The sequence below is a fragment of the Pseudopodoces humilis genome, chromosome 8 (assembly GCF_049639895.1).
Source record: "Pseudopodoces humilis isolate 2021_Gansu_Grassland_sample_001 chromosome 8, ASM4963989v1, whole genome shotgun sequence".
In the NCBI taxonomy this organism is placed as follows: Eukaryota; Metazoa; Chordata; class Aves; order Passeriformes; family Paridae; genus Pseudopodoces; species Pseudopodoces humilis.
Window position 1 is genome coordinate 16,828,780 of NC_142207.1, and position 23,395 is coordinate 16,852,174.

The 23,395-nt window shown below is 35.9% G+C and overlaps 2 protein-coding genes across 3 annotated transcripts in view; both read right to left on the reverse strand.

Moving 5' to 3' along the window:
• Positions 1–1,909: 1,909 nt before the first annotated feature.
• GCG (glucagon) lies at positions 1,910–12,593 on the reverse strand. The gene is made up of 7 exons (XM_005519739.2): positions 12,507–12,593; positions 8,579–8,679; positions 8,045–8,206; positions 7,283–7,336; positions 5,561–5,698; positions 3,335–3,478; positions 1,910–2,350 (listed from the first exon to the last, which is right to left on the reverse strand). The coding sequence occupies exons 2-7, from the start codon at positions 8,674–8,676 to the stop codon at positions 2,326–2,328; spliced, it is 621 nt and encodes a 206-aa protein (XP_005519796.1). The 5' UTR covers positions 8,677–8,679; positions 12,507–12,593; the 3' UTR covers positions 1,910–2,325.
• A 4,126-nt stretch (positions 12,594–16,719) lies between these two features.
• Positions 16,720–23,395, reverse strand: part of LOC102107709 (prolyl endopeptidase FAP) — a 38,712-nt gene continuing 32,036 nt past the window's right edge. Inside the window, exons 22-25 of one of the 2 annotated variants that reach the window (XM_088058481.1) lie at positions 23,252–23,316; positions 21,258–21,330; positions 20,928–21,001; positions 16,720–19,596 (exon numbers count right to left, since the gene is read on the reverse strand). In XM_088058481.1, the coding sequence (XP_087914607.1) occupies positions 19,495–19,596; positions 20,928–21,001; positions 21,258–21,330; positions 23,252–23,316 (314 nt within the window). In that variant the 3' untranslated portion in view covers positions 16,720–19,494. The remainder of the gene's footprint in view (positions 19,597–20,927; positions 21,002–21,257; positions 21,331–23,251; positions 23,317–23,395) is intronic. The other variant, XM_005519741.3, reaches the window with a different exon arrangement.

Genomic DNA, 23,395 nt, shown 5'->3' on the forward strand with positions numbered 1-23,395 from the left:
TCAGGTTTCTGTTGTTTTCTTTTGTGGTTTTTTTGGTGTTTCTTTTGTTTTTTTAATTTTTAATTTTTTTTGTATTAATTCCAAATAGTTGTCATGTTTTACGGCAATATGCTTATTTTTCCAGATACTTAATAAATAGTACAGAGGAGGAAAGATGCTGCACTCTCAGCAAATAAAATACAGTGGGAACACCTAAATATAAGGCCACCTGGAAGATCAAGGCAGCACATATGCAATACACAGAGCTATAGTGTAGTAAAGACAAAGAGATTGTGACTTATTTCTCCCTATGTTTATACTATTCACTGAATTGCATGTAGCATGTGTGAGAAATATCCAGGGCATACCTTATTACTGGTGCCATATGGACTTGCTCTGTGATTTCAGGATATATAAATCCTAGTCCTGTTGAGCTGAAACATGTGTTTTATATTTCTGATTACAAGCTCAGCTTCATCACACTTGTGAAGAAAGGGTTAATTTTGATTCACGCTCTAGATCAAGACTTAGAAAATTAGAGGTTAAATGTTTTTGTTGTGTTCCAGACAAGCTGCATAATCTCAAGAAAATAATTTATAGCCCTCTGTTGCTAAAGCATATAATTTTTAAAAGTGTGGAAAGCCCACTATTTTCATAGCTGACAAAGCCATCACCAGGAGGGGCTCAACATCCCTGGTGACAGACACTGCAGAAAAATGGATTTGTAACTGTGGAATCCTGTCCTTCAGAACACTAAAATATCCTGGACAAAGTGAAATAAAACATTTCAAAGGCAGTCAGTGGAAACAGAAGTTACCTTGTACCATTTTATCCTGAACCATATGTATCCATGTATAACTGAATCTTTTCCAGTTCCACTTGGACCCAAACCACTGTGTATAAATGGGATTAAATAAACAAATAATATGTATATATAGCCTCCACCTTTTCTTTTTTCTTTTCTTATCTCCAGTTGTATTTTTGATGCTATGCCTTTTTTTTTTTTTTTAGTGCAGGATTCTATTGAGTTTAAATTATTAAAGCTGGGATGTTAGAACAGCTTTCTGTTGCAGTCAAGAAGCTGATCAAGATGCCAAATTGGGTATGACCTGTTCTGATCTGAAATTAGAGAAGATTCATTCCTACAGCACTTTGGAAGAATGATCTAATATTTTCATGGAAATTTAGACTCCAAGTGGAAGATTCAGATGCTTTTAAAGAACTTATTCCCATAAAAAATTTATTCCTAACAAAGATTATAGGTACTAATTATGATTCAACAATGGTCCTATTTCATATCACCTTCTACTAGATACTTGTTAAGAACATTGCCCTTTAGGACATTTTAATATAGATCCCTTGTATATTGCTAAAATAGCAAGGAGAAAAGGGGCTTTGGTAGTCATTGGATGTAGGAGGTAGCAGCACATAAAAGTGATTCTCAGAGGAAGAATGAAGGAAGGAATAAAACACAAATAAGAGAGCGTTGATTTGACTTGGCAATCTCATAAAATAAGAAGAATTTCCAGGACAATTTCCTCATTTACTGAGTATATTGCACTTAATATTTTTCAAAGCTGTCCTCCTGTTCTGAGCCAGAATTTATGCGAATGAAGAATAATTGTCTCTTCAATCATGTTTCCCCCCTCTAGCTTCATCTTACATGATTCATTTTTCACCTAAAGATAGTTCAAAGTTCACACAGCTCTTTTCTGGGAATCACTGCAGAGAAAACGTGACAAGACAATGCTGGGTTTGTTTTATCATTCCAAACAAACCACTTGTAAGATCTCAGTGATACTAAAATAGAATAAAATGAAATGGACTGCAAAGAGGAACATGGCATGTACACATGAGAAGTCAACAGGAAGGAAGCTTGAAAAAAATTTATTTAAGGCTATCATTTAATATCCTTAAAGCTTAGCCTTTTTATAACAAAGGTTTTAAGAGGGATATTCACTGCTCAGGCATTTGTAACTGCCAGTCCCTTAAGAATAACACATATAATTGGTGATTGAATAATTTGTGTGTAGAAGTAATTTTTTTAGAAAAATAATTTTATCCTTAAATATAAATGGAGTTACTTTAGTCCTAATAAATGGAAAATATGAAGTTATTGAACTTTCACAGTCTTAAAGCTGTTAAGAAAACCATCCCTTAGACAACAGGTTTTCCATATATAAACCTTTGGCAACACTAAACTATAGTACAATTATTTCCTGGCATGCAAGGTGACATAGCTTTGTTACACCAAATGTAAATGACAGAATACAGATTTCAGAATCTCTTAATAACTGGCAGTTGATGAAATGAAGATCTTCATTTATCCCATTTTATTCTGCATTTTTACTGGTATTCTTCCAAAAGGTCTCTGGGGAAAAAAAAAAAAGAAAAAAAGCAGCAGCAATTAGGAAATATTCTAAGTCTCCCAAGATTTATGAAATATGTGTGGAACATATTTTTTCTGTTTAAGAGTGAGCAGATGTTAGTTCCACAGACCTCTCAAAGCATCTCTCTAATAACAGATTGAAAACAATTATTCCTAAAGGAAAAGCATTTTAGTAGTTTCTAATAGATTCTTTACCTAAATTGTTTGTTTCAATGCTGAACTACAAATATAAAAATAGTAACATGTTAATAAAAACTGTATTTTAACTACACCTTCAAAAATTTTTGAGACAATATTTGTTTCAGATTTCCAAAATCAACTAGTCTTTTTGGGTGCTTTAATAATGCAAAGGGGATAGCCAACATTTTAAAAAATCTGGCCACTCATATGTGTTTTGAATTAGCATTTAATTATTTTTTAAATGCTTTGTTAATTTTAACAAATAATTCTTAAATATTAACCTGTTCATAGTGCTCATTTAGAAAATGCTGCTTTGCTTACAAACAGGCAAATTAAAGCAGGGGTTCCTAAACAATCACCTGTCAGGAGCTCAGATTACTAATGACAAGCTGCATATTAAGTCAGTCTTTCATATCACAGTCTTTAAAAAATTATCAATTTGGTGTAATTTTACCAATAAATATTTCTGATTTTAGAAGGTTCATGCAAAGCAAAGCTTTATTTTTCAGTAATTTAATATGACCTGACTTCTGGTAACATTCATTGGCAAAATTACTTTCAAGTTAAATGGGAAATTATTAGAGAGGTTCACCACTGATGAAATTTCAAATAATATTTGGAATGAGTTCCATTTAGTGTCTTATCCTTCTTCATCTGTCTGTAACAAAGTGTGCAACATATTCCAAATATATCAATAGCTAAGAGAAAAATTAGTAGTATTTTCTTCAGGTGTGACAAATACATTTTAAACATCAGTATATTAAGAATAGTATAAAATCCAGGCACCTTTGGGTAACTTTTGTGTTAATTAGCCATTTTAGGAACTCTTTGGCTGCCATGTCATCAAGGACTTTGTTGATATCACTCGTGAAAGTGCCATCTGCATGTCTTCGACCCATTTCTTCAGCCACAAGAGCTTTTTCTGGGAAACTTGAAAGGTAAGAAATTATTTATCAACAATGTGCAGATTAAAACAAACAAACCACTCTAAAGGGCCTTACTACAGGGTTCTAATACACTTCCCTGTGATTTTAAGGAGTTAAGGGCTGAGCCTGATGTTATGGCTCAGCATAGCACAAGGCATGCCAGAACATCTTTTGAGGCATTGTTTTCATAACAGACAGCTGTTCCTTCCCGTGAGCCTAAACTCCTCTAGCAATTTTGAAAAAGCCAAACAAGCAAAAATATATCTTTGTCTTCAATGTCTATGCCATGTAGATTAGGCATCAGTACATTTACTAGGAATTGTTAAGAAATATCACTACTAAAACATTACAGTAAAATTTTCATAATTTTTCTGTTTTATTTGGACATAAAGCCTATTTATTTACTTAAAATAGTGTTTCGTAAGAATCCTTATTCTTATTAAGAATTATTAAGAGCAGAATTTTTTTTTTTTCCAGAAGGGGGATTGAAATAGCTCACTTAAAGCACCTGTATAAAACCTATGTGTTTGTTTGATGTAAAATCATAGAATGTTGCATTTTATACTTGGAGTCAGACCCTGATTCTTGTTCTATTCTTTTTTGACTGCTGGAAAACCAGTTTGCCAAAACCAGAGTTTTATTTAGCAAAATTTCCTCTCTTGTTTCATCACATTAAATATAGGAAAATTTTGGTGGTTTCATTAAGGTGGGCTGAAGCACCCTGAGCCCTGGATCCAATGACAGGCAGACTGGTTCATTTCAACGAAGGCTATATGCAAGTTCAATCACAAATAGTACTAAATACTGGAAAGCAGAGGTGTTGTCTACAATTAGTTGCCCACCTAGGTTTCTAAGTTCAGTTGAGGCTGTATTTCTCTCAAATTGATACAGAAATACCTTATTTCTGCTCATGAAAATAAAAAACATGACAGAAAAACAAGTGGAAGTCTGAATATAACTAGGAAGGGGAAACAGCTTTTTCCTTCTCTGCATAGCTGACCTAATTTATTTAACTCCGCATTTTCAGGAAATTGTCAATATTTACAAAACTTTTACCTATTTAGTCTTCCTTAACTACAACACACAATCTTGTCTTACAGATTGTATTTTATTATTATTTATTATTATTATTTTTTATGTAATGCGAGAGACTTACATAATACTTTACAGCTGGTAAAATATTTAATCAGAGGATGAACTGAAATCCCTGCCCCAAAGAGCTTACAGTCTAAAGGCACAAATAAGTACACAACAGTTAAAAGGTGGGGAGTGGCAGCTGCATGGTGTAGCTCCTAACCATGCAGGATTGGAAACAGATGAGCAGAAGGTGCCTGCAGGATACTGATGGCAATGCCCTTCTAAGTGTAAGACCATCATGACAAAAGATGTAAAGTCATGAGGGAGTAGATGGAGAGTGAAATCTGCAATGAGTATGTGGAGAACAAGGTAGAAATGAAAGAAATCATGGGTAGGTAACACCATTAGTGGAGTGTTGTGTCCAGGGAACCGCAAACCACAGCAAAAGAATCAGAGGCATCTTAAAAAGAAAGATAAGTTACGGCAGCAGCAGTCTGGGGAAACTCTGAGAAGCATGGGAAGAGGAAAAGATGTTATTAGTTACTGCTGGGAATGATTAGCACATAGAGTACACCTGATGACATTGGTAAAAATTTAATCTTGGAAATATTGCAGAGGAAAAGATGGACTGCAAAAGGAGAAAAGAGAAGGCAATTTAAGATGACACTGATTTGAATAATTTCAATGAGAGTTAAGGAGGCTGTAAGCAATGTTATGTGAAGGGGAAAGGTGGTAGTTAGAGGAAGAAGGTCTGGTTTACTTTTAGGTATGTTGACCTTAAATAAAACTTGACCTTTTAGAGTGTAACAGCATACTGAACAGGTTTTAATCTGTATTTGAACTTAATAGTGTTAAGTGGTAGTTAATCACCAACAGAATATCTTCTAATATGAAAGAAAGACATAAAGTACGGCAAGAATGATCAAAAACACATCAAAGTTTCATCAGACATGATTTCTAATCCCAAATGCTAGGCAAAATTTAATAATAGGAACGGATGGATTCTTACTCTCTTCTTCCTCGTCCATTCACCAACCAAGCGATGAACTCTTTGGCAGCTTGACCTTCCAAATAAGAGGTGATATCACTGGTGTAGGTGCCTTCAGCATGTCTCTCAAATTCAGCATGACGCTTGGAGATTGCATTGCTGAAAGAAGAGCAGTACCATAGGAGGAGACTGCATAAGAATTTAACTTTTTATCAATCTTTATTGATTTTAATTTCCCACTTGCCAGACTAGCATTTCTATAGGAGAGAGGGGTTCCTTTTGCACCTCAAAGGGATCTTGGCATATTTTTTCTTGTTAGGTTTCAGTTCTGAAGGTGTTGCCTGTACTATGCAACTCAGTTTTGTGCAGAGATTCCTGAACTAGTTCTGAACAACTCCAGCTGTGGAAAGCAATTACAGTTGTATTGGAATGGTCTTTCGCTAGACTAATTAAGTATGAGCTAGAAACTGTATTGTCTTATTCAGATATGCTTTTTGTTACTGTTTGTTAAATGCTCCCCCTACTTTCACCTTCATTATTTCTGAGCCAAACTATTCAGACTTAATTCCTTTCAAATTTACATTTTGAGTTGTTTTATGAACACCTTTTTTATCATCACTCTGATCAAGTCATAGCCTTGGAAAACTTTCAAGCCTGATCAACTCCATCTTACTAAAGACATCTTCTCCCTCCCTACACCTCATTGTAGTTCTTTCTCTGATATAACACGTAATTATGTTACAGTGGCTCTTGTGAAGGCAAACTGCACTGAGATGTAGACGTGTTATGGAATATTTTCCATGATAAATTCACTTGCATTTCTGTTTCAGGATTTGCTAATTTCTGCCCAAATCTAGCTCTTTCTATTATTTTTTTCTCCTTGGGATGTCACCACTCCTCCTAATTTAGTACCATCTGCACTTTTCATCAGCATGCTAACTAGAGTTGTTTGGAACATTTTTAATGAAATGTTAATTTTTTTATGAGATATGCTGTTTCAATGAAGCAGAAACATTATTACAAATTTGTTATTAATATTGACAGTGTGAATGTAAGGATCTTTGTGATCTGGGCTATCTTTTCTGGATTTTCTGACAAGAGAACATATTAATATAGGTATTTTAATCTGTTTTGCAAAAACACTTACTTGATTTCTTCTTTATTTATTTAAAATTTCCAATCTCTCTAACCCTTTCCCAAAAACACAGTTAAGAAACAGAATTCTGGCCTTTGGCAGGTCTTGTGTTCTCCTTTCTGTAATAAGTGGTTTAAGTAACATGAGACTGAGTGCTGAGGGCTGAACATTGCATAATGTGTAATCAGCTCTCTGCAAATTTTCCTGGCCATCTTCCTTTCACTAATCTTCTCATTGTTTTTTTATTCTTCAACATTATGTGGGGTTTTTTGTTGTTTTTTTTTTCCTTCAGCCTTTCTCTCTACCAAGTTTTTCTTTTTATGTTATTCTCTTCTCTCCTTGATTACCTGAAATGTGCTTTCCTAAAATGTATTCTCATTCTGTTCCATTCCTTGCATCCACTGAATATAGCTATAGAGCACAGGTACAGGAATAAATAAGAGAGACATACCCTCTTTCCTTGTAAAAAGCAGGTGTGAAATAATGTATTTGAGTAATATTTCTTTGATTGTGGTAACATTGCAAAGAATAGTAGTTGTTCTCTTTCTTGTTTAACTGAAAATGAACTCAAACTGGTTTCAAATAACAAGTTGTGACAAATAGAATACCTTGAGAGCTGGTCAGGGACTTTGTCATTTTCTTTGTCCTCCTGTGCTTGTTGGCTGCCATGAAATTGCACAATCATTAGATCATTATTACCAGTAAACTGCAGAGCCTGCATAAGTTTTATTGGTTATTATTCAAATATTGTGGTAAATTCCCATGACTAATAGATGAATATTATATTCGTTATATTTCAGACATATGAATTTAAATTAGTACAATGTGTAGAAATTGTTACTTTATACTTATAGTGATGATACTAGTGAATTATCCAGTGGTCAACAAAACCTACACTTCAGCTGCCTTTTCACAAATGAAACATCACAATTAGAGAATCCATAGATAGGAAAATTTTTAAAGGTCTAATGTCCCAGACTTGTACATTATAGTTATATATCTTATTCATATTGAGCTTAATTGATTCACTGAGAAAATCTGCCCCAAAGAGGCTGAGACAGTCTTTTTAGGTGGCATATCAGACACTGCACTTTGATTTAGCCAAATCCTTTTTATTGATTCTTTCATGTTTCTCATTTCTAATAATACAGTAATATTCTATTAATGGCTGGACTCGATGATCTTAGAGGTCGTTTCCAACCTAAATGATTCTATGACTGTATATAAAAAAAATTTCCTCAAATACTTTACTTATTTGAGGTTTATGCATGGTCTGGGATGGGAAGCTGATATCATAAGAAAATTGACTGGCTAGATTTTTGGCTGTTTCTGTGCATGAAGATCTGTATCAATGTGACCAAAATGCTTACCCATTTCTTTTAGTGCTCATTAACCATTGCACAAAGTCCTGAGCTCGTCTGGTGTCCAGGTACTTGGTGTAATCACTGGTGAATGTGCCTTGTGAGTGACGTTTCACTTCATTCAGCTGTCTAGATTCCTCTATTGGTTCAGAATGGGAAGTTTTGAATGATCTGTGAAAAGTTTAGACCTTGTTAATCAGCAATGGTTGCAGTACAGTCTACAGGTGCATTGATTTTTGTTTTTAACAATACTATTTTTTACTCCCACAAAGTACAAGCAAGTGACATATCGATCGGTAGCTGCCTGGTAAAAGGAATCCGTATAGTGGATTTGACACAGTCTTCTTGGATAAATAAGGTATCTATTGTTTTAATACATCAAATTTCTGTGCTAGGCTTTGTAATATTAAAAGCCCTGTCAATTTCAATGGTAGATCAAGTACTGCATAAAGCTATCTTGAAATCATAGTATGTTTAGCTTCAAAGTGTAAGAAAACAAAGTTCAGGCCAGGTATTTGTAAAAGTTTGGTCTAAAGAATTTACCTTGATTTCTCCTCTGTATCCTGAAGAGGATTTTGCCAGCTGCCTTGAACTATCATTAAAAGAAGACCAGCAACAAAATAAATGCTTTTCATTTTCATTGCCTGTCAAAACAGAAATAAAGAAACAAAGAAAAATGTTATAATGTTTATGTATGTCTGAATCAATGACATCAAAAAGAGACATTCTTAGTGCTGATCTAAACTTGAAGATAGACTTCTAGGATGGGTTTCGTGTCCAGTGGATGACATTTTAGAGCCTTGGGTAGGCATTCAAAAGATGTAGTCTCTGTTCCAGTCTTTAGGCTCTACTCTGTATTCTAGAATGCAAGGAGAGCTGAGAGCAAGTACATCCTCACTGTCTTTTGCAACGTGAGGATAAAGGCCTGTTCTCTCCTTTGCTCTGTGTTCTGCTGACAAGTTCTGTAACACTGTTCTATTGCAAAACAGGGGGTAGTGATGTGACTGTGATTTTTTTTCCCCAGATCATTCATTACAGAAAAAGCAGAGCAAATCTTTGTCAAGAATATTGTCACATTAGCAGCTCCCCATCCTTTCTTTCTCATGGAAGTTGCAATGAGTTCACATCAGCAGAATGTCACTGGAAATTATTTCATCATGTACTTGGGCTGATACTTGTGTATTTGAAAAAGCCCTTCTGCAATTCATAGCATTTTCCTATTAAGGTTTATGATAAGGTCTGAAAAACAAAGGGAGATGGGACATGAGTGCCTTGAAGTGGTAGCAAAGTAAGTCCCGGTCACAAAACATCCTCACCACTAAATGTAATCTGTACCCTACTCCTGAGGCTCCACTGCAGGAGTTACTTACTGAAGGTCAATGATTTATTAAATAAGGAAGTCTGAGTGAATATATAAATCTTCTCTATTGTAATTCCTTGTCACAATAGACTGAATTTAAATATACTATGGGCTGGAGGAAGTCTTAGAAAATTATGAAGGAATGCCGTGCAGTGAAAGTGCAGATTAATCTATTTTGAGATTGAGAGTTGGCTCTGAACTGAGAAAGGCAAATGAGGGGGTTATATGAACACCTCTGAAAAGGTAATCTGCATCAAAAATCTTACTGCTGTAGGATTTCTACTCTGCCCCAGTAGTCTGCCCCTTCATAGCAGATTTTTTTTGAAACCTGTTTCTTCCATCTGTTTTAAAATAACTTATAGTTGGAGATGCAAAGCTTGACTGTTGGCAGGCATTTTACCAATGGTTAGGGAGAATCTATTGGACTGATACTTTGTGAGGCCTGATTTTTAGGAGAATCTTACCGAATAATATAAATATTTTACTAGAATACTTCAGTATCAGTATCAAAATACTTGAGGTAATAAAGAATCTTAATCAAATATTGATCAAACTCAGGAAAATTAATGTGTAACTATAATATTTTCTGATGGATTTTACTATTAAGCAATGGAGTCAGTTTCTCTCTCTCTCCACCAGAAGCCACTGCCAGTGTTATTCACTTTTTATCAATGTCTGGAGACTCGTTTCTGCCTTGTGCAATGTCCTGGTGTACAAGAGTTGACCCCTTCACTTGGACATACATTGCTATAGTACCAACATACAACACAGCAGTCATGTAGTCAGTCTTGTTAAAAGTCGGACTATAGCACTGAACTCTCATTTTCACTGTTTCATTTGGAGCTGTAATTTGGTGGTGCAACACTGACATCCAATGTTTATCTCAAGGAATGCATAATTTCACATTTCCTAGGCTTCTAGCAATGGAACAAACACCCTGCCTGTTCTTTAGGAAATGGCTCTGCTGTGGTCGTTTCAAAATGGTTTGATTGAGCCCTCTGGTAGCTGATACAGCTGAAAATTAATTAACCTGGACTTGGACACCAAATAAAGTCTGCCTATTACAGCATACATAAGTAAATTAGCCCTGCTTAACAGTCCTAGCTTACAGCTGCCTGCAGTTTTATTAAATTGTGATCCAGATTATTCATAAACCCAAGTCACTGAGGTGGATTGAAATATCCAACACCAAAAGCTTTTCTTTTATATAAAATTATTAAAAAAAAATTTGAAGTCACTGTAGTCAGTAAAGAGATATTCAGCAATTTCTGTTTATCTTGACTCTAGTATCTCAGGCCTATAGAATTTTGAGATGTGAAGAGTCCCACTGGCAACTTTATTTCTTAAGTACTAAGATTGAAGTTAAATGCATTCTCAGTTGTTTTCTAAATTTTTCAGAACCAAAATTGGGAGATTATTAAAACGAAATATGTATAAACGCAGTTTTTGAAATTTATAAAAATTTTGAGAATCCTTATTAATAAAATAAGCTTATCCAAAAACTATTAACCTTCTGTCAAATATGTGCTTTAAAAAAGTTAGCATCAGTTTTGTTTTTTCAACATTTAGTACTTGACATTGGTAAGTCAAACCAGCAACAACAGTTCTTGACAAGTTAAACAGGATCAGTTTTAAAAGAAGAAATTGTAATTTTATTCTTGGTAATATAGATATGTTTTATAGAGAAAAAGAGATGATCAGAAAAATAGTATTTTTTTAGTTTATGCTGGCTAATCAATTAATTTCTCAATCAGAAGAAATGTTTTATTTGCTCTAAGTTATTTAGGTCACCAGTAGATACTGCTAAAATCCATGGAAACCTAATGTCAAGATGCAGGAAAACTAAAGCCAATCTTAAAAAGAAAATTTTTATTCCTATGCATATTTAGAATAATGAAAATATTTTCATTTCTTTCTGATTGAAAATGAGAAAATAAGACATATCACTTTGAACCACCAGAAATGTGTAACAAATATACCTCTCAAATATTGATCAGATATTAGTTTGATCTATTTTAATATTATTTCCTTTACCAATCTGATTTTTCTAGTTTTCTAATATATTCTTCTACAGATGTAGTAGATTTTTTGTACCTATGTACAATTTTAGCTAGCTAAATTTCATTGAGTTTTCAGAAAAATCTTTCAATGTCACATTTGTATTTACTTCCAGTTTAAAAATAGAAATTATGAAGTTACATTAAAAAAACAGTAAAGAAAGGAAATTTTTTCATATGAACATGCATGAATGAATAAAATAGATTTCTGTTGACATGAAGCTGTCTGCAAATAGCAATAATTTCTAGAAATAAATAAATAACTTTTTCAGGTAGATGTATTTTATGTCTAATTTACCTACCTTTCTATAATGCCTTGTGGGAAGTTCTGTAAAATCCAACTGTTCTAGTCTAAGGAATTCCATAGCAGGATGGAAGACTAAATTATATCTTATACAATAATCACAATAACTATTGAAAAGTTTTAATTTTACTTCTGTGCTATAAAATTTCCTTTTCTGATCTTACAGTGATGTGAAAATAAAAGTTGCTTGAGACAAACTAATCTAAAAATGGGGCAGTGGAGTAACAATCTGTAGGGTCAGAGGGTTACAATCTGTCTTGTACAGTTTTAAATCAGTGTCTACATAAACCCACTGAATTTGTCTCCATGCTTCTAACTTATTCCTCAATGATTCATATTTAGGCAGTATCTATAAGGAGTGAATAATTTTAAACTCACATTAATTAAATATCTCTACAGAAGATACTAAAGGCGATAAAAATATAAATATCGATAATTGTGTGTCTCATTTAAATTCTTATTACAGTGCTTGTCTTTCATGTTCTCACGGTTTATCTTCCTTCTTTCAATTAATTCTGCAACACAAACTGTTGATTTCCCTTTTTTGGATCATTCTCTGCTGAAGCAATCAATACATCAAAAGATTTAAATTATGATGTCATTAACTCCAAATATCAGTGAGTATAACCTCAGAAGAAAACACCAATTTGCTGAAAGATCTTCACCTCTATTGCAAACTTTGGGCAACACAATGAAGATAATGCACTCAGCTTTCTCAAATAAATAACTGGTAGTTGATATAAATCTTACCTTATTATACTTTGAAGTGATACGTGGCAGTTGCAGAAAGAGCTACTCTCTCTTCTGCAACTATGGCAAGCCTTGAGGATCCTGAGCTCTGCCTAGCTGCCTCTTTTGCACAGACTTATATATATACTGTTCAGCTCTAGTAAGCATTACAGGAGTGCATCATTGCTGACAGTTTCCTTATTCAACTTAAAAAAAAAGTCATCATATTTGCTATTCATTTCATTTGATAATTTTACAAGCAATTTCACACATTCATTCTGCTTACTTTATGACATCAATGCTAACAGGGATTTGCAAAAGGAGTAAGGTAGCAATGTCCAAAGTAGTAAATATCAAATAGAAGGGCATTAACATGACAAACAGTGGACAAAAGGTGCCTGCGATCAGGGCAGCAATTTCTCCAGTTTCTGATTTGCCACATTTAATATTTAGAATTCTGATTCTATAGACATCAATAGCATTGTTTTCACTTATCAATTTTAAATCAGAGTTTATAAATTTAATCCACTGTTAAAAATAAGCACAACTTTCCCAAAGGCCTTGAATGATTCTTCAAGTGATCTTGTGCCAATATAATGAATATGAAGAAATGTGAAATATTGCAGCGATGGCTACCCACTGTGCAATGCCTACACAGGTGAAATTTTATAAAATGTTTTGATTAGCCTTAGATGTAACATTCCAAATTTGTAAATGTTACTGTAATACAATTCATACTCACTTGAGAACTATATGCCAAACATTCACTATAAATTGAGTTTCACACAGTGGTCCAAAGATTCATGCAAGATAAACCATTTGCTCACATTTCCATTCCCTACAAGGAAAAACATTAAACAAAATAGATTTGAGATTTGTACTAATGCCTGTTCTGTGCAACTATTGTTGTTCAATGGAGACAATGTCATAGCTCTGGTGGGGCAGCATTGCCAAAGCAAGCCATGATCATCCATGCGGTGACAACACAGAGACTGAGACAGGCAGGAGGAAGGTTCTGGACTCACAGTAGACATCTCACTAAATGTTAATGACAGCCTGTACTCCAGTCTGGAGTGCCTCACAATCTGGTTTGTGGGACAAGGCACATACATTATACAATAAACCTTACTTCCCCTAACACTGCTCCTTGAAGCCAGCAAAGAATGTGTTTCAGTGAGGCAATTTACTGCTGACTGACCACAGCCAGATTGGCATAGCCCATAAGATACAACTGAGGTAGTGTATAAACTTAATAAACACATTAAAATGGCAAACAAAATTTACTGGATCCTGCCTAGAGCTCTATCCTAAATACCTGCTGTGATGCCATGGTAGGCGTTCAGCGAAACATTAAGTCTCACTACACAATCCACATAATAAAATTTAATTTTTGTTAAGGGTTATTTTTCTATGCTGTTGAATAAATCTATGAGATTCATGGTTTACTTTTCCCCATTTCCAGTCCTCGGGGTGGGTCACTCGGCGGCTCCCGCGGCGGCCACCAGCGCGTCCTGCAGTTCCCGGGCAATGCAGCAGATGGGGATCAAAGGGCCCTTTCCACAGCTTCTGCACCAGGAGGACACGCACATGCATGGATTGCTACAATCCTCTCTCTGCACGCTGAGTTAAAAATACTTTGGAAAGAGGCAATACAGAATATGAGACAATATCCTCTCCGCCAAGAAACAGACAGCTTTTACCTTTTTGTTTATCTCAGTTTATTGTGTCATATAAAGTTCCTCATTTACATTAGGATGATTCCAGAACAAAAAAGTGAGACAGAGCACCTCATTGCACCTGGTTGGGCAGGTTGTCACAGAGCTGTACCATCTAGCAGGTCATCTAGCATCTAGAAGGTGACCAGTTATTTGTTTTTCAAGTGGTACACAGAAAATGTACAAGAAAAAAGTGAACTGCGAATCAAGAACCATGCAACCCTCTGTTGCCATAACTGAATCTATAGTATATATTTCAGGAACACAGCAAACAACAGTTTCCAAACAAAATTGCATCGAGTGTATGAGATATGCACATATACTCAGGTTTGTTTCTCTCACATTTTAAAATACACCAGTTAGTTGGCACCTCCTGGCAAAAATTAAGGGCAACCTCACCATCCTGTATATCATTGTTCTCAAATGAGACAATACTTTGAGTCAGACTAAGAGAAAGAAGCTGAAAGTGGCCTGCCTTCAGGAAATTTTCACATTTCTCATGATTCAATTGGAGTGGTTGGGTTCACTGTATCTGGAATTTATCAAAGTTTCCTGTACCATCATCTGATCAAAATTGCCAAGATTTGAATATTTTAATGAATTAGGAATTTGCTGGCTTTTGACAGTAAAAAGTAAAAAAATACTCATCAAATGCTTTCAAGAGTGTCCCCACCAAATTCTTTTGTGTATTTCTTCATTAAATATTTTTTACTATTATATTATTATCCATTACATGTCTAAAGGGAGGAGGATGTATCTTGGGGTATGACTACAGGCCCACACCCTTTACTTTCTTTTATTATACAGAAAGCATTCTCTCCTAAGCTTGTCAGCTGTGAGCTCAGAGGGCTGGTCCCTGCAGCCCCTTTCATTTTGCTTTCTTTGTTACACGATAATCACAAAGCGCATTCCCCTTCTGAGAATGGGAACCAATATAGGAGGAACATATGTGTAAACACATGCACACATAAAACACCAGGTTACATCATAAATGTGTGCTTGCACATGACACACACAGTGTGTTCCTATGTATGTGTACAACTGTACAGCCACCCTTTGGGGAGCAAGAATGGCTTTCTGAAATGGAGGGTTAGTTTGGGCACTCTAGGCCTTTTCACAGCATGCAGCTCCATGCTCTCTGCCAGGGGTGCTAAGTGGTTTGTACCTCAGGAGCCACTGTCACTGTAACTGTGCTGTAGCTCACGCTGTCTACTCACATAAGTTGGAATCGCTTCACTGCAAGTCAATGGAGCTGCATCAATTTGCGCAAGCAGAAGAGCTGGCCAAATACGTACTAGTTATTTTACATTCTGAGAAGACAATGTTCATAATTGAAAGTAATACCAAATGCTCTTAGCAAATACTATGAATTATTCAGATTAAATATAGAGCCTTCAAATGACTATATAAAATATTCTAAACAGCTGTGCCTTGTAATTGGAACTGACTGACAAACTGGGAAGTATTGAATGCAGTCTGAATTGGACTTGATATCTGAGTAAAATGAGTATAACATTAACCATATTCTAGAACCTGACTGGTTTTCTGCTAAGTTTCTCTTCAGGCCTTTTCTTTCTTGCAGCTGCAGTAATCCCATGTGAAACAAATCATGTAGGTCTGCCTCTGAAGTATAAGGATTGCAGGTTCTTTCATGTGCACAGCTCACACAGCACAAATAAGGTAGATGATGAAAACAGGTCTGGAGTGGAATCAGTGACTTTCTACTATTTATGTACACTTCAGCTCCTAGAATAAAGCAATTTTTACTTTTCAGCTCTAGTTTTAATTTGTAAAAGCTGGAAATGATTCACAGTGGAAACTGACTTGTAAACAACTGTATTTGTGGCTATTTCATCATAAGCCTGTCTACCTAATTTAGAACAACTATGTCCTATCTTCAGAGGCTTGGATACCTTGTTTATATGACAGATATTTGAAGACTCATGTTCCATTGTCTGAAGTGGTATGTTTAAGTATCTGAAGTGTGAGAATGTTTTCCAAAAGAGAAGAGAACAGGAAGTGCTCAGCATTTTTTGAAAACCAGATCCTCTAAACATTTGAAAGTGGGAAGCAAAATTTTGAGGATGTTCACAGCTTAGCTCACTTCAAATTGTGTCCTAGTGTTGGCCCTTACACATCATATTCTATGTTTGCAGTGTAGTTATATACACTTTTTATTCACATTGTTAGCTTTGCCTTGATGCCTCAGGACAAGCCCTTTCAACTTTTCAACTTTTCAACCATTGGAGATCTGTTACAAAAGAACCTATCCTGTAGCCTCCTAAGCCTTTTCTCTCTAATTGAAGTGGAATGGAGCAAATAACTGTCCAGTGAATGTCCAGGGTAATGCTTGCAACATGGATTGTGTTTGCAGACGAGGCAGAATGGAACATGTTCTCTTTCTAGAGAAGAAAAGGCTTGGGAGAATCTCATCACCATATATAAATAACTAAAGGGATGATATCTTCCAAAGAAGACTGAGACAGCCTCTTCTCCATGGTGCCTAATGACAGAAGAGGCAACAGGCCCAAACTGACATATAGAATGTTCTGTCTGAGCATAAGGAAGCCCTTTTTTCACTATGACGGTGACCAAGCACTGGCAAAGGTGGCCCAGGGAGGTTGTAGAGCGTCCAGACGGGTTTTAGATATTCAAAAGCCATCTGGACAAAGTCCTGGGCTACAGGATGTAGGTAGCCCCATGTGAACAGGGAAGTGGAATAAGTAGACCTCCGAAGTTGCCTTCCAACACCAGCCATTCTGTGACGCTGTTACAGTGCGACAGTAGGTCTGCAGTTCTTTGCACTATTTCTAGTGATTGACTGATATTACCTGTTATAAGCACAGGCCAGCCAGTAATTTGATGTCAATGTATTTTTAAGTGGCTTTTTTTTGACACTCACAGCATCCTAGGACATTTTCTCCCAGGTCATCAAAATACACGGTTGCTCTATCATAAAGCTTTCAGGTTAGACATTATTTCAGCAATTCAGTGTAAATGTCACACTCTGCTGGAGACATATTCCCATTCTTTGGCAAGAACACTGTGTAAGGCAAAGAAATTAACAATGTGAAAAACAATGAAGGAAAAATGTTGGCAGCAACTGCATTTATTTAAATTTTTTTTTTATCCCCACAACTGCTGCCTACAAGCCAAAGTAGATGGTGAACAGTTTGGAAGACGAGTACTCTGCCTTAGGAAACAAACAGACCTCAGGGCAGATTAATAATGAAATAGCTAATGCACCCCTTGAGAAAGAGGTACCTTCTGTTATTTTATTTCACAGATTTTCCTGGAATGTCCCTTATTTCAAATACTTCCAAAACCTTGAGACAACAGACCTGTGAGCAGGGTGTGAACAATATATTGCATCATTTTATTACTTACAATACTGATAAAGGGCCAATCTATCTGCCCAAATTTCCAGAATTTAGAGGATTTTCAAAAGAATAAATAAAATAAAGGTGCAGAAATTGAAAGTGACCTTAATATATTGATATTTATGTGAGATTGATACCATGCTTTTTTGGAAATTACTCTAGATATATAGTATATCTCATTGATATACTCAGGTATCTTAAACCTTTAAGCATCTCAGATAAGAGCTTAATTTTTCTCTCTTTCACCAGAACATTGCAATGATTTCCATGGTATTGTATCAATATAAAAATTTGAGAGTTAAATCTCAGTATTTCAACTGAATTGTATTCCTTATTTAAGATATAAGATAACCACATTTCTGAGACTACTGTTGCGTGCAGCAAATGCACACAGGACCATATAATCAACATCTAATTAGGCCCACTTCATGTTATATTTGCTTAATGTTAACTTTCTTACAGCTATAATTTTTTCCTTTAGCCATTATAGCAGTTGAATTTTAATTACATTACCAACAAAAAGCTCATTAACGTCACGTAATTGGCAGCATTTCCAAAAAAACCTGAACTAATTGAGTATTTTCTGAAGAGTTCCCATCAAAGTATAATTTAACCATTACAAACAGCTTGGCAACTACATTTACATAAAGATGTATCTAAGGAATGTTCTCATGTGTGGAAAATCAGATTTGATATTGCCATTAACAAACGAAGGAAGCTGCTACATAGCAAATCACTTCCACATTTTAATTATTTTGGCCAAACCCCATGTTTTTGTCAAGAAAGTCAAATGAAACCTCTTCCTTTTCCACAAAGAAGCAGCAACTGATCTCTGACAGAGTTATGAAGCAGTTTACTTTGTGAGAAGGCAACACAATATATTTCAGGTTATTTTGCACTCTCAACAGCTAATAGCAGAGATTGTGTCAGAAAGACCATGGTTCTTATGCACAAATCTAATTCAGAATTTTTTAAACATATGACCAAGGAATTGTTAAATCTACAATGGATCTCTTGCAAATTATCTTGTTAATATTTTTATATTATGACAGGACTGATTTAATTACTAATGAAAAGAATACAAGTATTCCAATCACTATTAGCGTCCAGCATTTTTTAAAGACTCCCTAAAATAGTTTCACTCGAAACAAGGCAAAGAAAGCTTGCACAATCCTTTGATCCTTCCCCTCCAGTCTGGGATGAATGACATTGACATAAATTTGAATGCTGAGGTGATGATTAGAAATTAAAAACAGGTCAATATAACTCACATACTTTGAATACAGGTGAAAAACCCACTGATATATGATAATTATCATGAGTGTCCTGCTTTCATGTTTAAACCTGAACACTGAGAGTTTTGCAGAATCAAGGTTTCAAATAACAGTTGAGTAAAATTTGAACACATTCAATATTCTCAATAAGTATCCAAACTTCAGTGTTGAATATTGTGCGTTCCTATCTCTTGGATTCTTTACAAAAAGTTGGAAATAAATTTTGAGAAACTGGTTCTTGTGAGGATGCCTACTAGGTACTCGCACTGCTTCTTTTGTTCTTTCCCATTTTACAGATCTGTTAATATAATCTACATTCATATTAATCTGACAGTGTGCATTTGCAATGAATCACCTTTCTTGCACTGCAGAATGTATGTTTAAGCAAGTCAGCAATAGATGGACAAGATCTTTTACATTCTGATTTTATTTTTTCTGTCAAACAGGTACCAAATGTGTAAAAACATTTGTTACCATAACCTTTGCTAATATACAATATCAAAAGTGGATGTAAACATCAAGTTAAAAATTTCAAAGTTCCTGTGATCAATTCACCTGAAAACTATACAACTTGGGCACTGCTGTTATTTCATTCTCCCAGAGATGTCTCAGATGCCTTAGCATGCTCTGAGTAGCCTACTTATTCTGACAAAGAAAAACATTGCTTGAGGAAGTGGGTCATATGTGTGTAGAGATGTTTGCTGGAAAGGCCTGGAATTCCATGGTTCTGATCAGTATACCACTGAAAGAAAAAACAAAAACAAAACATAAACCCCTTATGTTATGTATTCAATTCTGCAAGGGTTAAACAATACAAAAAATGTATTTTATTGCTATATATAAGAAAGTGGATGGCTCAAGAAAAAAGAGGAACTTGATAATTTTCTTTTCATCAGTTCCCAATACATTATTATTGCTGAAAAAAAATTCTAAGACTTCTGTTATTTAAGAGTAAGCATTACTGCCTCAGTACGTACAGGCCAGTTGTATCAAGTCAGGGAAAAGAGCCTTGAGATGCTGCTAGGGATTAAATCACCTTGACCTGCTGCATGGCCTGGACAATAGGGTAAGACTCTTGCTTAGGAATAAGTACTGGGCTCTAAGCAACAAAATTTCAGCTAAATGTTGTTTGAGTTCTGTTCAAAACATCCTGCATTACAGCAGGACCATGAACCTTGTGAGTGGTATACTGGAAATAAAACACACATATGAATTATGCTAACTCAGACATATCTGCCATTCCACTGTAGCTGAACCAGAATGATTACAACTTCGTACAGTATTCCAGATACTTAAGTTATAACTCAGGTTTGCTAAAGATCAGCGAAAGAGGCAGAAAATGTGTAATGCACTAAAGGGCCTACAAACCCCTGTCATCCCTTTTTGGGGAGTTCATGGCCCTGTGAAACCAGACTCAGGCAGAAGGCCAGAATGTTTGATAGCAGACAAACACTTTGGTTATTAGCCCTGAAAAAAATGGCATACAAATCAGATCTACATTTCCCCTGTTTATTTCTCCTTTATATCCTGCAACCTCTTGCTTACATGTTTCTCTCTTTGCCTGTATCTGGTATCCCATGCAGGTTTTTCAGAGAACTTTTTTTTTTTGTTGATTCTGGATATAATTTTGGATACCTTACACCATTTTTGCTTGTTTCACTTTGTGCCTGTGGCAGGCAAGTCCAGTTCAAGACAGAATCTACCACAACCAGTGACAACTTGGCCCCAGAGCTCAGCTCTTTCATCTTCCTCTTTTACCAGGTATGAAGAACACTCAGAAGAATGCTGGATTCTTCTTCTCCCTGGCTCATTTTAAAAGCTTACAAATTATTCTTGACAAGAGAAAAATCCTGCTAGCATGAAAAGGGCAAGGAAAAAAAAAAAAGAGCAGGCAAATAATTTGGGAAAGAAATTGAGAAGATGTTTATGAAGAATAACAAATGCACTAGCAATTGCCAAATTCTGAAGCATGTTCAGTTCAACAGGGTTGTTAGAAACACTGCCAAATGTCAGATGAGCTTATTGATAAAGTTATGAACCACTTTTCACAATGAAAAATAGTCTTCTATTTACCATTGCCTGGAAATCCACCTGTGCATTAACCAGAGCTTTTGCAATTTGTGCTGAGTTCTGAAAATGTACGTTATCTAAAAAGAAAAAAAAAGAGATTGTTTGTTGAAATGTGTTAATACCACAAAGCATAAAGTTATAGTGCATTTAGCTGTGTCCACTAATTATCAAGTGATACAGTTGACATTACTAAGAATGAGTAAGCATCTTATGATAGGTCATATGGAAATCTACCAAAGATCTAAGTCCTGACCCAATCAAAGATAGATGCTTAATGTTTTTCAAACAAAGTGATTCTGGCTCTGTGTTTGTTCTGCCATTTGCAAACCTCACCATCTGCTGTTCCATGGATTAGAAGATACTCTACGTTTTGGAAATTCTTTGCTCTTGCCATCACAGTTGAATTCTGTTGAGAGGAAAAAAGAACAGTTCAGCAACTTCAATTTAAAGCACTTATTTATATGCTAAAAGGCTTTCATTACCTAGTAGAAAAACAATCAAACAGTTGAACTGGCATGAGAGCAGTGACCTCATATCAATCTGAGGTTACAATAGAAATCATGTATATGGTTGTATATGTGTGTGTATATATATATATATATATTCACATCAGTCTCTATAGAGGGATCTGAGCAACCTGGATCAGTGACCCAAAGCCAGAGTTGTCTGAGGTTCCACACAGGAAAGTGCTATGTCCTGCTCTTGGGTCACAACCACCCCTATGAAGCACTAGGGGCCATGTGAAAGAGTGCCTGGAAAGTTCTCTGGTAGAAAAGGACCTCTGGGTATTGGTAGACAGCAGCTGAATGTGAGCCAGTGCATGCCCAGGTGCCAAGAAGGCCAGAGCCTTCCTGTCTGTACCAAAAGTAGTGTGGCTAGCAAGAACATAGATGTGATCATCCCCGTGTACTGGGGACTGGTGAGGCCACACCTTGTATCCTGTGTTCAATTTTGGGCCCAAGACATTGAGGTGCTGGAGTGTATCCCGAGTAGGGCAACAGAGCTGGACTCTGAGGAATGGCTGAGGGTGTTTAGCCTGGAGGAGGCTCAGGAGGGACCTTAACATTCTCCATGACTCCCTGAAAGTATGTTTTAGCCAGGTGGGCATCGGCCTCTTGTCCCAGACAACAATCAACTGGACCAGAGGAAATGGCCTCAAATTGTGCCAGAGGAGGTTTAGACTGGATATGAGGAAAAATTTCTTCATGGAAGGGGATGTCAGGCATTGGAACAAGCTGCTCAGGGCAGTGGTTGAAGCACCATCTGGGAAGTTATTTAAAAGACATGTAGATGTGGCACTTGGGGACATGGTTTAGTGGTGCACTTGGCAGTGTAAGTTTAATGGTTGGACCTGATGACCTCAGAAGTCTTTTCCAAACTAAATGATCCCGTGCATCTGTGATCTGTGACTTTGGCTTCAGGACAGGAATACCTATAAATAAATTTTCTTACATCATTTGCATGTGTTCTGATAAGCACTAGCAGGAGAAAAAATATTAATCTGCGCCATATTGATGATGTCTGTCCATAAAAGATGCCTGTGCAAGCTTGGCTTGCAGCAGGTAGCTTTCTGTGCTATCACAAATGTCTCTACACTATCAGAAACAGATTTGATATTTATTTAGTGTCTTTTCTAAGGGCCAATTCATACAAAAAACATCACTCATCATGTCCTTCCCAGAATGCTCTAATTCCTGGCTACCCAGACAGCTCCACTAGGGCTGTTTGGTATTGAGTATTTCTGTTCTTTGAGTTGGGATGGAAATATGCACTGAGAACACAATCCAAATCTTTAACAGGAGCGTTTCCACTAAGTTCTTTGGATGTTAATTCAGGCCTCTCTGTATCCAGAACTGGTATGTGTGCTGCTAGAGGAAAATGCAGACTTCCTATCAATGTGAAGAAAAGAATGGCAACCTGTTCTAGGTAGGGGATGCTGCTCTGATCATTTAGTATACTTATGATCTTATTATCAGAGAGCTAAATTTGCATGAAACAGTTTGCATATCACAGCTAACAGCACCAACCAAAACCTTATCAACATTTTAATCCCTCTCACTTGAGTTCGCTTCTAGGCTAATTGTTTGCACTGGCAAAAGAGTCTGACTTGTCCAAGTAAGAAAATAAGAACTTCCATTTAGCATTTTTGAGATTTATAAATACAAACACACATTAATTATGTAGATAAGAACTTCACAGCTGTAGCTTTGCTACAAAAGGACTGTACCATGAAAGCTGGTGGGCCACTTTCTTTCTTCATAGTTCCACTTATCCATGGAAGTGTGATTCAAAAGTAAGACAGATCAGCAAAGAAACAGAATTCTCACCTTATAGTGCTCAAGATTATCAGACTTTATAGGAAGACCCATAAATCGTTCCGTGTAGATTGATGCTGAAATTAAAGAAGAAAAAAGCTATGGATAAAGACAGTGAAAACATTTTGTGGCTTCAGTGACACATAGGAAATTAAA

What these genes read in the sequence shown, in the direction of transcription:
- GCG (XM_005519739.2), bottom strand. Translation starts at nt 8,676, where the DNA reads ATGAAAATGAAAAGCATTTATTTTGTTGCTGGTCTTCTTTTAATGATA. An exon ending in AATGGACGAGGAAGAAGAGA is followed by an intron (nt 3,479 to 5,560) that starts GTAAGAATCCAT and finishes TTACCTTTCAAG; the next exon opens with TTTCCCAGAAAAAGCTCTTG. An exon ending in AACACAAAAGTTACCCAAAG is followed by an intron (nt 2,351 to 3,334) that starts GTGCCTGGATTT and finishes TTTTTTCCCCAG; the next exon opens with AGACCTTTTGGAAGAATACC.